Raw genomic sequence first — 14,003 nt, 5'->3', positions numbered from 1 at the left:
TGGCTGGGGAGGGGGCTCCGGATGGGAGGCTGTGGCAGCGGATGCTTTGGTTCCTAACGGGGAGAACGCTCTGTTCTGCCTTTTGCTTTCGCAGCCACTCGGCACCCAAGTCCAAGGGTGCTGACTCTAACTGTAGAGTCCCATTGCCTTCCTCTTGACATGCTGGATTTCTTCTTGCAGGGATCTCTCCCCCAAAGGGGAGAATACGAAGCCATGTGACCTCCCTGCGTGCAGCCTGAAGCACCCCAGGCACCTCATGAGTTACCTGATTGTCCAGATGGGTTCCCGGCAATGGGTGAATGCTGTAACGTCGGGATTAAAAGAAGAGTTGGTTTTTATGCCCCGCTTTCCCCTACCCTGAGGAGTCTCAAGGTGGCTGACAACCACCTTCCCTTCCTCTCCCTGCAACAAGCAACCTGGGACGTAGGTCAGGCTGAGAGAGTTTGGATAGAACTGGGACTGGCCCCAGATCACCCAGCAGGCTCCATGTGGAAGAAGAAGAAGAAGAGTTGGATTTTATATACCGCTTTTCTCGGCTCTAAGGAGTCTCAAAGCAGTCTGGCCTAGATAGCCCAGGCAAGCTGGATCCCATCAGATCTTAGAAGCTAAGCAGGGGCAAATTCTGAGGAATAGCAGGGTCATGACATGGGGCAGGCAATGGCAAAACCACCCCTGAATGCCTCTTGCCTGGCGGCCAGACAATCTTTGAATCTCCCGGCTACATATCACACGTGGCAGGTGACAAATACAGAATGATTTTCAGCCAAAATGGGCTTCTTGGATGGCCTGGAAAAGATCATACTGTAATGCAAAGCAGAATGGAAATGCAATACCAAATGATCTTTGAGGAGGAGATTATCAGCTGGAGGCATGACAGGAAGGTCTCTGTCCGCCTGCAGATCTCCCTTGGATGGTCCTATTGCTGGCAAGTCTCTCTCTTTGACAGGCTGGGAAAAGGGAGGAGGCTCTCTCCATTGCAGACTTAACTGCCTCATCTGGGCTTTCATAAAATCTGACAATCAACATACGACTCCTCACAGCTGCCAGGTGATAAAAACCCATTGGCAAACAAACCCTGCTTGCTTGGTCAGGAGATGGGAGTATTTCTCTCCCAGGCAAAATCCCTTTTTTTAAAAAAGAAAGGAACCCTGTTGCTCCCCAAGATCCATACAGTTCATCCCTGGCATTTGCAGAGGCCTGAAGTGATGACATTGCGTTTCAGTTCTTTAAAATACAAATATCAACACTCGCAGCCATAATATCGATGCCAAACATGATTATCTCGTCACATTATCTCGGCAATGTGGAGGCAAGGCACACTGACCTTTTAAAAAAGGAGAGGAAAATGACATTTTAAGGAAGAAGCCGATGCTGGTTTTTGAGGCTGGCGCGGGATGGCGGCACACACCCCCCCTCTCGAATATTCCTGATTTTCCTGTGCTGCCTTTTCGTTACCTGACCATTGGCCTTTAAAAAAAGAGCAGAAATAAAGCCAATCTTGGAAACAAGCTGATGCTATCGGAGGCTGCATCACAAGCTGGAAAGACTTTGAGCTTTCTGCAGCCACCCTGGACGCCTTACATTCTTCGTTTGCATTATTGATCGCCAGCCGGCTTTTCGTAGAGAGAAGCAAAACGATTCCCCCACAAACACACCTAAATAGATGATCAAAAAATATCCGCTGTCTACCTAGCTTGATGCAGAGGCGAATCAAACAGGCCATTTCTTGGGAGTTTGGGAAAGATCGCAAATGCACCAATAAGATCTAATTTCTTGGATTCTCGTTTTACGTATATGACAGACAAACAAACGAAAAGTACCCCAAGCTTTTCAGGCCAGAGCTAAATGGCCGTAGACTCCGAGCTGGTGCCTCTCGAATATCAATTAGAGACGCTTTATTCCAATGACAATGCGGGACAAATCCCGGCACATCATCCATTCCCTTGTACTCTTTGGCACGATCCTTCCGCGACTTGAAGGACGTTCTGGGGTCATAGCAAAAGTCACAGCAACTCCTTAGTCTAGAAAAGGACTTTAAAACAAACAAGGAAACTGGAAGGTAGCGGGTGACTGAGGCAAAGCGGGACACAGAAACGTTCCATTTGAGTTTTGAGACAAGATCCGAATTGATTCGTGCACGTCAAGAAGTAGAGAAGAAGAAGCAATGGTTTTTATACCCTGCTTTTCACTCCCTGGAGGCTCAAAGCAGCTTACAAATGCCTTCCCTTCCTCTCCCCACAACAGACACCCTGTGGGGTAGGTGGGGCAGAGAAAGCTCCGAAAGGACTGCTCTGGAAGAACAGTACTATCAGGACTGTGACGAGCCCACAGTGACCCAGCTGGCAGCATGTGGAGAAGCGGGGAATCAAATGTTTAAGGAAGGGTAGGTGAGGCTCAGGGACGGAGCATCTGATTTGTACGTAGAAGGTCCCCCTCCAGCATCTCCATTTTGAAAGGATCAGGGGACAGGGGATGTCAAAGGCATTATTTTAAAAGCAGCCCTTTGAGCCACGTTTTGGAGATCGGCTGTAATTCATGGAGAAGCCCTGAACCGCCCTGATAAAAGCCAAATTGGGCCCGAACATGGAGGAAACACTCAGAGGCGACTAGGTTAAATATGTCTTTTATTTTGAGCAGTGTCGGATGGTTTTACAAATAGATTTTAAATTATTTGCAATATACAGAGAAGAAAAACGTTACAAACCAACCGAAGCCCTTAACCAAACCCACCCATCCCTTAGCCCCCTTTGAAGGGCTGGAAATTAAAGTATATTTTGGTGTATGTTTTTTTTTTTTTTAATGTTAAACGTTCTCCCCTTTAATCGTTCACAACAAAATGTACATCCATTAATAATAAACAAACATTAGGGTGGGGGACTTTAAATGATTTTCTTTTTTTTAAAAAAAAAGGTTATTCTGTTTAACTCTAAACAGAGAGAATAGTCTCTATTTTTTAAAATATATATGTATATATTAAAATGTATTTTGCCTGGCAGTGCAAAAAGAAACGGGAGAAACAACAGAGCAGGAAAAGGGCATGCCACAGGACAGGTGCTATGTACAGGTGAATCTTTTAAAAAGGACCACAGAATTGCTTTGTTCTCCTTGTGTTTCTGGGAAATAAACATTTTAAGCTCATCCTGTTTTTTTTTCAGCTGCCACTTCCCTCCCCTCCCCTTACTCCCAAAAAGGACAATCAAACGAACCAGGGAAAAGGGGGACAGAGAGATTTGGGTTGGACTCTTCTTACCCTAGCCCAGGGGTGGTCAACCTGCGGCCCTCCAGATGTCCATGGACTACAATTCCCATGAGCCACAGTTTGACTACCCCTGGGCCAGGGTAAGAACAGTCCAACCCACAGTTTGACTACCCCTGCAGCCATTCAAACAACCTTGCAGAACCCCGGCTGCACGTGGAGGAGGAGCGGGGAGTCAAACCCGGTTCTCCAGATTAGAGGCGACCACTCTTAACCACAACTGAGAAGAGGTGGCCAATCTGCTGGTATCCGTTTCGAATGGGGCTGTAACCCTTAGGGAGGCAGCTGTAACCCTTAGGAATTAAATCCCCATTGTCCGCTGGTGTGTTGAGATTCACTGCAAGGTGTGCGACTCTTGAACCTACAGATTGCCCTGCTGTGGCAGCAAAAAAAGACAGGGGAAGCCAAGGACTGGTTCGGAGGCCCACGTTCTTTTTTGGAAGCAGCTGTTTCGCCAAAATGTGGCTGAGAGAGAAAAGGACAATGGTTCTTGCACACACACAAACATTAAACCCAGAAAAAGAAATGGGTATGAGAGAAAGAGAGAGAGATCTACATTCATGTTTTAAAACTGGCTTTGCCCTGGGGAACTGTGAGAATTGTAGTTTAGAAGAAGAAAAAGAGTTGGTTCTTATATGCCGCTTTTCCCTACCCGAAGGAGGTTCAAAGCGGCTTACAGTCGCCTTCCCATTCCTCTCCCCACAACAGACACCCTGTGAGGTGGGTGAGGCTAAGATAGCCCTGATATCACTGCCCGGTCAGAACAGTTTTATCAGTGCCGTGGCGAGCCCAAGGTCACCCAGCTGGTTGCATGTGGGGGAGTGCAGAATCGAACCTGGCATGCCAGATTAGAAGTCCGTACTCCTAACCACTACACCAAACTGGCTCTCACAAGGGTTGAGATGTATTTAGTAGAAACGGGTATGTTCCCCCCACATGCACAGCAAATACACCCCCAGGGGCTGAAAAAGCCAGGACTATTAAAGCACTGCTTGTCCTGGGCTAGAAATCCAGCCGCAGAGTTGAAATGCCCCCTGGGATCAAACCACACGGTGGTCTAAAATTCACCGTCAGGTTTCCTTGGCAAATAGCAGTGAGCACTGGGACAGGAGTGGTTGGAGAAAGATTGCTTAAGCTCCTCCTGCAGGAGACAGAAGAAGGGGATCGCCAACCCCAAACCAGGCACGGTGGACATAGGCCAATTTGTTTGAACCCGGGGGTGCCCCGATCACATAGAACGTGGGAATTTAGCTTCTACTCTTGACGGACGGGAACACACCGGCTCAAAGGACACACTAACCTTGAGTTAATTGGCCAGACTTTCAACCCCACAAACTATAATTCTTTTTATTCTGCCCACTGTCTAATACAGAGAGAGAGACAGACAGACAGACAGAGACAGAGAGAGACGGTGCTGTTTCTTTTCTTTTCTTTTTTTGCAAAGACGGTTAAGATGACACGAGAGACCTTTTAGCTGGTGGAGTATATACATTGCCCTTGCTGTCCTAATAAATAGATTTCATGGTGGTGGTGGTTGTTTTGGAGCAGTCTCCAAACCTGCCATACTTCTGGGACAGGCCAAAGGTGCCACTGGGACTAAAGAAATGTATGCTCAGAGAGCCAAGATTGTACCGTGGTTCAACTCTCGTAAAACTAGCCACCGTCTACCAAAAAACGCTGGACAACACTTTTTCCTCCTGCTAGTGAAGTCAGATTTTGGCGACCCCAATGAGAATCGTGAAGGGAGCATTAAAAAGGGGGCGGTTTCTGATTTTGTCGGGGGCTCTGTCTCACTGGGTTTGTAGCTGAGGAAAGAGAAGCCGCAAAAAGCAGGACGGAGTGGTCGGGGGGATTCTCACGCGCACCTTCCAGGGATAACAGAGAGAAAGAGAGAGAGAGAGAGAGCAATCCCAAGAAACGCCACTTCCCGTCCCCGAAAAATACTGCTCGTCCCCTTTCCGTCTTGAATGCTACAGATTTTGCATTTATTTGCTCACGAGGAATTGTCCCTGGGGGGAGGGGGAGGGGCTGGGGGGAGGAGGAAGCGTTCTCTGTCGAGAAGGGCGTTCCGCACCTTGTGCATTTTTACAAAAATAAACCGGGGGGGGGGGAAGGGGAACTGTTGGTTTTGCTCAGACGAGAATGTAAACATCAACTTCGTTCAGCCCTTCCCAGCGTCAGAGTTTGAACATAAGGACAGGCTCGGTGTTCAAGTCAGTTTGATTCTGGAGCGGGGATGTAAACAGACTGGGGGAAGCTGTGTCCGCACAAGCCCCTCGGGCGAAGCAGCAGGCCCCTTCGGGGTTGCCCCGCTCCTCGATGGGACTCCCGTTGACCAGAGCCAAGTTCTTCAGCCTCTGCCTCTCCTGCGCCTGCTTGGCCCGGTTGGCGATGTACCGCACCCTGCTCTGGCTCCGAGAAGAGGACCTCCGGAGGAGCCCCGTCCCTTCGTCGTCCTCCTCGGATTCGATCGGCTCGAGGCTGGTGGGCGACGTGATGTCGTTCTCCAACTGGAAGGTGGTCAGCTTCTTCAAGCGCTCCGTTAGCTCATCCGGGGGCTTAGCGGAGGACCTGGCGGGCGCGCAGCAGCGCTGCTCCCTCACGGAACGGGTGACGAAGCTACGGCTGATGCTGCGGTACTTGCTTTCGAAGGAGCACAAGATGTCGTCTGAGGTAAGGTCTCCGAGGCTTTTGGACTTGGCCTGGTTGGACTCTGCTTTCTCCAGATCTTTGGGCTTCAAGCACGACTGTCTGAGGCTTTCAACGTACAGCCTGCTCCAGGTGTGCTTCCGGGGAACGGGCAGCGATCCAACGTCGGGGCCTTTGGTCAAGGGCCGAGAGCGCAGCTCGTCTTCCGACGGTTGACTTGACCTCAAGTTGGGGTTGGATTTGCTCTTGGTCACCATGGCCATTTCTCGCCCGGAGGCAGCGTTAGCAGACCACGGGCGCACCGCTCTTCTCTCGGGGATGACTTCGAAATTCTCGTGCCGGATGCCTAGGTCCGGGAGGCTTTTCCGAGCGAGGTTGGGCAAGGAGAGGTCAATGACCGTGTCGTTGGAGGACATACTGGACGAGGAAGACATGCTGTCCCGGTGGCTGCTGGGGTCCAGTTTGCTCCAGATGCGGTCATTGACCGTGGCGTCAGAGTACACTTCAGCCGCCGGGGAGTAACCGCCAGGACGCCTCGAGCAGTCACAGAGTTTGTGCCCTTCGCTCTTGGAGCGCCTCACGACCACATGAGACGAGGGGAAGGCGGTCGATGGAGTTGCCAGAGGAGATTCACGAGGGGAAGTCGGTGCGGGGCCGCTTCGGCGCAACGGTCCAGCTCCTGCGCTGTCCGCAATCCTCTTAACGCTTTCGCTTTGCTTCGGGAAACTTCCACCTGAGTGGGGCCACCTGTTGGCCGACGCTAAGCTGTCCTGCGCTTGCAACCTGGGCTGGTTCTCGCTCCTATGAGCCTTTCCCCAGCCGTTTTCTTCTTGGCTGCTTTCCTGGACGTCTTCCTGTTGTGACAGGCTGGCGACGGCGGTGTTGGGAGCAGGAGGCCGTCCCTCCCCTGAAACTGCCACCATGTAGTGCATAAGCGGAGCGTTCTCAAATCCCTCCGACGGGTTGCCTCTGTCTGGTCTGATTCCATGAGAGTGGTTAGGCACGAACCCTTGGCTGGGATCACAGGCAAGGGTGGCAGGCAGAGGGAAGCAAGAACCAGCAGGCTGGATCTCGTTGGCAAAACAGGGTTCTTCAGTGATCGTCTCCAGGCTGCATAATGAAGTGGTTGATCTCTGCATTGAGAATTGGCGGACATCTGAGGAAAGGAGGGAAACATGGGGTGTGGGTGTCATAAAGGGTGCTCATCCACAAATGAGGAACAAAAATCATTCAGAGGCACTGCGTCTAACTGTCCCCCCCTCCTGAACCTGCCCAACTCCCCATGTCCTGACTCAGCACAACTACTCGAATGGTGGCCATTGGGATACTTGAGTCATGGTCTTTTCAGTGGTGGGCCCCCCTATTTCTGGAGCTTCCCCTCAAGGGAGATGTGCCCAGCTCTACCATTAGTGAGATTTGCACAAAGGACACTTGGGATTAAGCCAAATGGCAAAAAATAACAAAACCATGTCATCCTTAAAAATTCTATCATGCACCTTCTTTCCCCTTCACCAAAAGCTTTCAGGGTGTCTTTTGGAGTTAAATTGAAACCACGAATTAAAAACATTTGGTAAATAAAATATTTTATCAAAATGCAATAAAACAATAACTGCTTTCAATATCCAGCCATATTCCGGAAACCCACAGAAGCACACAATTAGTTAACTGGTTAAACCAAAGGAAGAAGTCGTTTTTTATACCCCGCTTTTTACTACCGAAGGAGTCTCAAAGCATCTTACAAATCCGATTCTCAGATTACAGTCCCCCACTCTTTATCAAGACCATTCTGGCTCTCAACTGACATGGATGGATGCTTTGCATTTCAGTACATTATATTTAACCGTCCCAGGAGGATCAAACCATCCATCTGTCGAGCCACTCATCCAGTCTCACACAGTGGCCAACCACATCCCTGTGGTCCCTTGTGGCCCTTTTCGCTGTGACGTTGCCTTTGAAAGCCAACTAAATCGGGGTCATCCAGAAGAAGGACGTCTTTTTGTTGTTTCTAGTCCGCACCCAACTTCATTGGTTTTACGGGAGAGGTAGAAAAAGGTTTTTCTATCCACTTCCTTCATCTCAAGCATGTTCTAAACCACTACTGTGTCCTCCTTCAGTTTATTCTTAAGTTCTAGTTCCTTCTGGTTTTATGCGCTAGCATGCCCTGGCTGCGCACCGTTCTTCACCTCTGCCAGAGACAGACCGGATGGCCTGTGTGCCATTTTCACCAATTAATTATCTTGTGAGAAACCCACGAGACATTCTTAAAAACAAACATCCAATTGAAATTTCTGCATTTTAAGTGCATATTATCTTGGTTCATTCTGCACACTTTGGATAACGCACTTCAAATGCACTTCAGAAGCAGATTTTCCTGCTTTGCACAGGGAAATCCAACTGCATTAAGCACACTGAAAGCACATTATCCAACGTGTGTGGAATGAGTCCTAGGCCCATTCGGCACACATAGGAACATTCACTTTCAATGTGCTTTGGCAGCTTGAATTTCTTGTGCGGAACAGGAAAATCTACTTCTAAAGTGCATTGAAAGTGCATTATCTATTCTGTGTGGAATAGGCCATGGTCTTTCCCTTTGAAGCAGTAGGGGAAGCAGAAGTTTTGGCCCTCTCCCATAATTCCTTCAAGACTCAAAAGCGCATGATCCGTTTTCTCTTCTCCATGCTAAAGATGCCCAGTAAAGATGGGGAACTTGAGTAGTTCCCCATCTTTACTGTCCTTTTGTAAATCCGTTCTGACTTGACCTGTGGTACCCCGAAATCCAAATGAGGAGCACAGAAATCCACACATGTACAGGACAGGCATGCTACAGGAAAACAGCAACCATATTTTGAAGCTGCCCATGCTCTGGAAAATATGCTGCATTAACATTGTTTCCTGAACAGTGCCCTTGGCAGTCAACTCACACTGGATGCAATTTTTAATTTGTTTAGATCCGTGGATGTTTCACTGAGCCACAAGAAAGGATTCCAGGGCAGGGGGTGGCGAGGAGCAATATGGATTGCAACCACAGAGGTATGGCATCTGGGAGCTGAGTCTTCCTCCAAGCCATTCCAGTTTAAAATGTCCCCCTCCCTACCCTGGTTTAAGTTCATATTGGGGGAAAGGGAGGGGCAATATATCCAGGTCAAAAAAACACCTTAAGTCACAACTATAAGTTCAATTTTAATTGCAATGCCAAAGGGGTCCCTTATGCTGTACCAGGCAGGTGAGGGAGCTCCTGATAAGTACTGGCATTCAATCCACATTGCCCCACCACTGACCACGGCTGGATCGGCAGCAGAAGGAAAAGCCGCAGCCTTAGGACCCCAAAAGAAGGCCGGCCTTACCATGCCAGCCTGAATCAAATGCATGCTGGAAAATATATCATGCTGGGGAGCAGGATGGAGGGGGGACAGATACCAAAGAACAGGGGTCCCCAACTTTTTTGAGCCCGTGGGCCTGTTTCGAATTCTGGCACAGGCTGGTGGCAGCACCGCCGAAATGGCTTCTGCAGGAGGTGAAGCCACCACAAAATATCAGGGAGCACGGTTATGCGTGACTCTCTTAGGAACGTTCGAGGAAGACGTTCTGTTTAGCAGGATGCTATTTAATATGCACAGCCAATCAGGCACCGAGTTGTGCACATGCTTGGCCACGTCCACTTCTAAAAACACTTGACAAGTGCCAGGAGAAGTGCTGGTGGGCTCTGTGGGTGTGCCCAAGAACCACACTGGGGACCCCCGACCTAGAGAATTATGAGATGTTGGGAAGAAAACAAGCCAGATGCATTTAAAGTGGTCAACGCTTAGCAGTTACCTGTGCTTTGCCCATCCTTTCAGTTCTTAACTACAGAGACAAGAGTGTGCGCATGTGGAATAGGACAGAACAGAGGGGGGAAAAAAACCCAGTTAATTCAAGGAACAGATAAGGAATAAATTAGTGAGGGAAAGTGAGGAGATGAGATATTTGGAACGACCGTAGGATCCAAAGAATTGTTCTTGAACAACCAGAGCAACCTGACTGTGTTTTTTAAAAAAATAAATAAATCAGGGTCAGTTTTAAAAATTTGACCCAAGTTCTAACTCAGGAAAAAAAACTGGGTTGAGTTTGAGGCCAACCAAAAACTGAATGCTACATCTTTCATTGCGGGTTTGTATTCTGACAGGGTGCTGACCTAAACAGCCCAGACCAATTTTGTCTGACCTTGGAAGCTAAACAGGGTCATCCCTGGCTAGTATTTGGATAGCAGAGCTCCAAGGAATGCCAGGGGCATGATGCATTGGCAGACAATGGCGAACTGCCTCTGAACACCTCTTGTTTTGAAAACCCAACAGCATGAATGGCCAAACTGTGCCTCTCCAAATGTCCATAGACTACAATTCCCACGATCCCCTACAGGGCTCAAAGTTGACTGTGACTTGATGGCACTTCCCACCATCATCAAGATGTAACTTAGACATCCTAATTGCTAAATGGCATCAAGGGATATCTGTTTTCATTAGGAGGGGTTGTCCATTGATAGCACCATGTTTCCTGCTGGTACACGGGGAGGATTTCCAGTTTCTCACCTTGAAACTTCCACTGGCCTCTTTCCTAAACCTGATGTCATCCCGATGCTCTGGTTGAACTAAAAACAGATCTGAGGATCATACATTTACACGGCGTGATTACAAAAATGCACACGCAGCCATACAAATCACAGAACTCTACGGACAGGCTTGCGTACCGGAGGTGGGAAAAACACACACGCTCATCTAAGGCGGAAAGCGTCTAGGCGGTATACGACCCGCAAACGGAAACACATTACGAACGAATGTTTTCCTTTTTGCCAAACAAAAAGCTACGATGGCGAAATTAAAAAAAAGCAAACAAACAAGGCTAGCGCTGCTAAGGGAAACTGAGACGATGACATGAACGATGGAGGGTGATGGAGGTGAAGAAAATCTGGCCTTACCAGTAAAGAATATAGGGGAATTACTGCGGATTTCCTCCAGCTTTTCCGCAAACAAAGCGTTCATTTCCCTCTGGAGGGTGCCCGCCTGCTTCCTGGAGCCCTCGGGCCACCGTGCGGGGAGTTCGGGACTGCCCAGGCTCTCCAGGCTGCTGGAGTCGGAGGATATGGAGCCATTGCTGGCAGTCACCAAGTTGACGGTGCTCCCGTATTTGCCTCCGGGTTGGCCCTGCCGCCTCTGCCGAGAATGACCTTTCGCCCCGGGACATTTAGAGTCGTTGTTTTTCTTTCCCGAGGCCGCAAAGGGCTGGCAGGTCCTGGGCAGATCCCCAGTAGCCCCGTAGCCACCGCCAAGCTGCAGGTCTGACCGCGGCCGAGGCTGCTCTTGGATCCCCCAGCTGTTAAGCTCTAACCTCTCCTCGTCTCCCGCGAGGCTGCTATACTGGTTGCGGTGCGGAGTGTCGCCGGGAGCGGGCCTGGTGTCGGAGTGGTCGCCCCACTTGCACTCCAGATCGGGGCTCTCGTTGGAGCCGATCATGCATTTCATGCAGTTGGTGGCCATGCCGATCCTACCTGACCCGTTCATGGCGCAGCGGGCAAAGACCCCCTGCTTCTCTTCCGGCGGCTCCTGCAGGCGGACCCTGTTGGACCTCCGGAGGGGCTCGCTGAACGTCGCCTCCCTGTGCGCGTGGGTCTGGCTGTTTTTGCTCTTGCCAAAACTCTGGGCCTTACCTTTCAACCCCTTCCCTTGAGCCTCTCTGCCGGCGTCGCCTGGAAGAGGCGGTGCTGGCGACGCGCACTCAGGCTCTTGGTCGAAACGAGGGCGGGAGGAGTCTTCGGCTTCACGGTCCTCGCTGGCCCCCTCAGAACGGTTGTCTTTGGTGTCGATGACAATCTCAGGGAAGCCCTTCTTGGGTTTCTTCTGGCTCTTGGTGGGTGCGCTGGCCGTTCGCCGTAGGATGTGGCTGCTAAAGGAGTGTTTGCGATTGAACTGGCCAGCAGCATGACTGTCGAGAGAGGCCTGCTTTGGATTTCTGAGAAATAGACCTTTTAAGCCCAGCGTTTGTTTGACCTGGAAAAGAAAAGAAAACCCCCCCATAACAAAGGGTGTGCATTTCGGAAGGCATGCAGAAAAGGGCAAACAGCACTGGTAACTGAGGGGTTCAACTCGTGGGGTGGGGCATCATCTATCCTGGTTTGGCAGGGAGGCGGAATTAGGAGGAAGTTCGGACTACGGTTTTCATTTCAACGTTTCCCACTTGTGTTGTCCTGCTCTTGGGTTTTTGGGGCATTTCGCTCTTGTATGTTAGTGTCTCCTGCAGCCAAATGCGTGCTTGCATGGAAATTATATCCCAGTTGCTTCCAGTGGGGCTTCGTTCCGACTACCCTAGCAAGCCAATTTGAGGAAGGGGCTGGAGAACTGTAGCAGAGGGCCCACCAAAGTGGGGGGGCGGGCAAATTCTGTGGCCATAGCCCCAGCCAGCTTTTCCTGTATGAACCTCTTTTCCCTGAGTTAGCAATCATTAATTAGAATTAGAGGGCTTCAAAGCCAATGGAATCCACAATAACCAGTTGATTTGAAAAACCACCTAGTTCCCATTCCATGAACGACATAGTGCAGGGGGTTGGACTAGATGACCCACGAGGACCCTTACAACTCTATGATTCTCTGATTCTATGATTCTATGACATGTCAGTCACCATCTCCCACCCTATGCAGATATCACCCCACCCCCCGTCATGGGATAGAAATACAGAAAGGATATCATGTGACTTGTTAGCATTGTTGTGTGGTACAAAGTGACAAAGCACGTGGATGTTTTCATAAAGGGGGAGAAGCACTCCGGTTGTCTCTTTAAATGCACCACACAACTTTTGCATTCCTACCAATCGCTCGTTGGTTACCCGCGACTCGTGCTGCAGAAGAATCATCCGTTGTAAACAAGCGAAGTCATAATGTACATACAATTACACATTTAATTGTACCCATGACACATTCATGATGGGCAGATCTTGGAGATGAGTTTTCCCCACCTACCCCCCCGCCCCCCTGTTCAGAATTTGGGGAAACAGGAGGGTGAGCACAAGTGATAGCTTTTCAGATTCTCGTGGGTCGAACGACAGAGTCCTCGTTGCGGGTCACCCGTTGTCTATCACACTGCGATCTCTGATCACATAAGCATCACTGGCATTGGTTGGTCTTTCGAAAGCTTGCGAGACCTATTGGATCAAAAGCCTGTGAAACCTGTTTGACGAGAAGTCACAGTGGCCTATTCTGCACACAACAGACAATGCACTTTCAGTGCACTCTAGAAGTAGATTTTCCTGTTCCGCACAGGGAAATCCAGCTGCCAAGGCACACTGAAAGTGCATTAACCTTTGTGTGCGGAATGGGCCAGTGAGGGCAGAAAGGTGTTTACCGAAAACAACGCTGGCTCTGCTATTCTGCCTTCCAGGCCTTGAAAAGCGATCGCTGTCCGGCACCCCCGTGGACCTTTTCCATGCACTTGCCAGATTGCGGATCAACAATGGCTTGCATGAAAGTGTTTCTGTCTTGAGATTACTGCCCTGGGGGCTTAGTCATGTATGCTCATTTGGAATGACCAGGGCCCATTATGCACATGTTGAATAATGCACTTTAAAAGTAGTTTTTCCTATCTTCTGTGCAGAAGAAGTGAAAATGCCTGGCAGTTGCCTCATGTTTCCTCATTTTGCTCAGGAGTTTTGCTTTTTGCATCCCACTCTTATTTAATACCCAGTCTGCAAAGGGCCAAGCATGAAGTGATGGCCACGGGGCTAACCCACGGCCACCGACGTCATTCTAGAGGACAATTTAGCCATTTAAAAATTGTTGGTCGCAGTGCTGTTTTCACTGGCTTTTACTACATGTTCCATTTTTTTTTATTTGTGCTTTACGGTGCCAAAATGGCTCTGGTTTCCCCAAATGAAGGATTCATTCAAGCAATGGTGTAAGACAGGGGTAGTCAAACTGCGGCCCTCCAGATGTCCATGGACTACAATTCCCACGAGCTCCTGCCAGCGAATGCCTGGTGTAAGAAATATCCCTGGTGTAAGAAATGAAAGAAGGGTTCAAAGGAAGATTATAATATGTCAAGGCTATTTTATTGAGCAGGGAAAGGTTACTGGATC

The 14,003-nt window shown here is 49.4% G+C and overlaps 1 protein-coding gene across 6 annotated transcripts in view; it reads right to left on the bottom strand.

Moving 5' to 3' along the window:
- Positions 1-2,601: 2,601 nt before the first annotated feature.
- The window catches only part of PLCH2 (phospholipase C eta 2), a 188,550-nt gene continuing 177,148 nt past the window's right edge, over positions 2,602-14,003 (bottom strand). For 5 of the 6 annotated variants that reach the window (XM_077311135.1, XM_077311136.1, XM_077311139.1 and 2 more), the window contains 2 exons: positions 11,586-11,925; positions 2,603-7,061 (listed from right to left, as the gene is read on the bottom strand). In XM_077311135.1, the coding sequence (XP_077167250.1) occupies positions 5,434-7,061; positions 11,586-11,925 (1,968 nt within the window). In that variant the 3' untranslated portion in view covers positions 2,603-5,433. Of the gene's footprint in view, positions 7,062-10,856; positions 11,926-14,003 lie in introns of all 6 variants that reach the window. The other variant, XM_077311140.1, reaches the window with a different exon arrangement.

Source organism: Paroedura picta, chromosome 15 (assembly GCF_049243985.1).
Source record: "Paroedura picta isolate Pp20150507F chromosome 15, Ppicta_v3.0, whole genome shotgun sequence".
NCBI lineage: Eukaryota > Metazoa > Chordata > Lepidosauria > Squamata > Gekkonidae > Paroedura > Paroedura picta.
The sequence above is the reverse complement of the archived record's forward strand: the minus strand, read 5'-3'. Positions and strand labels throughout refer to the sequence as shown.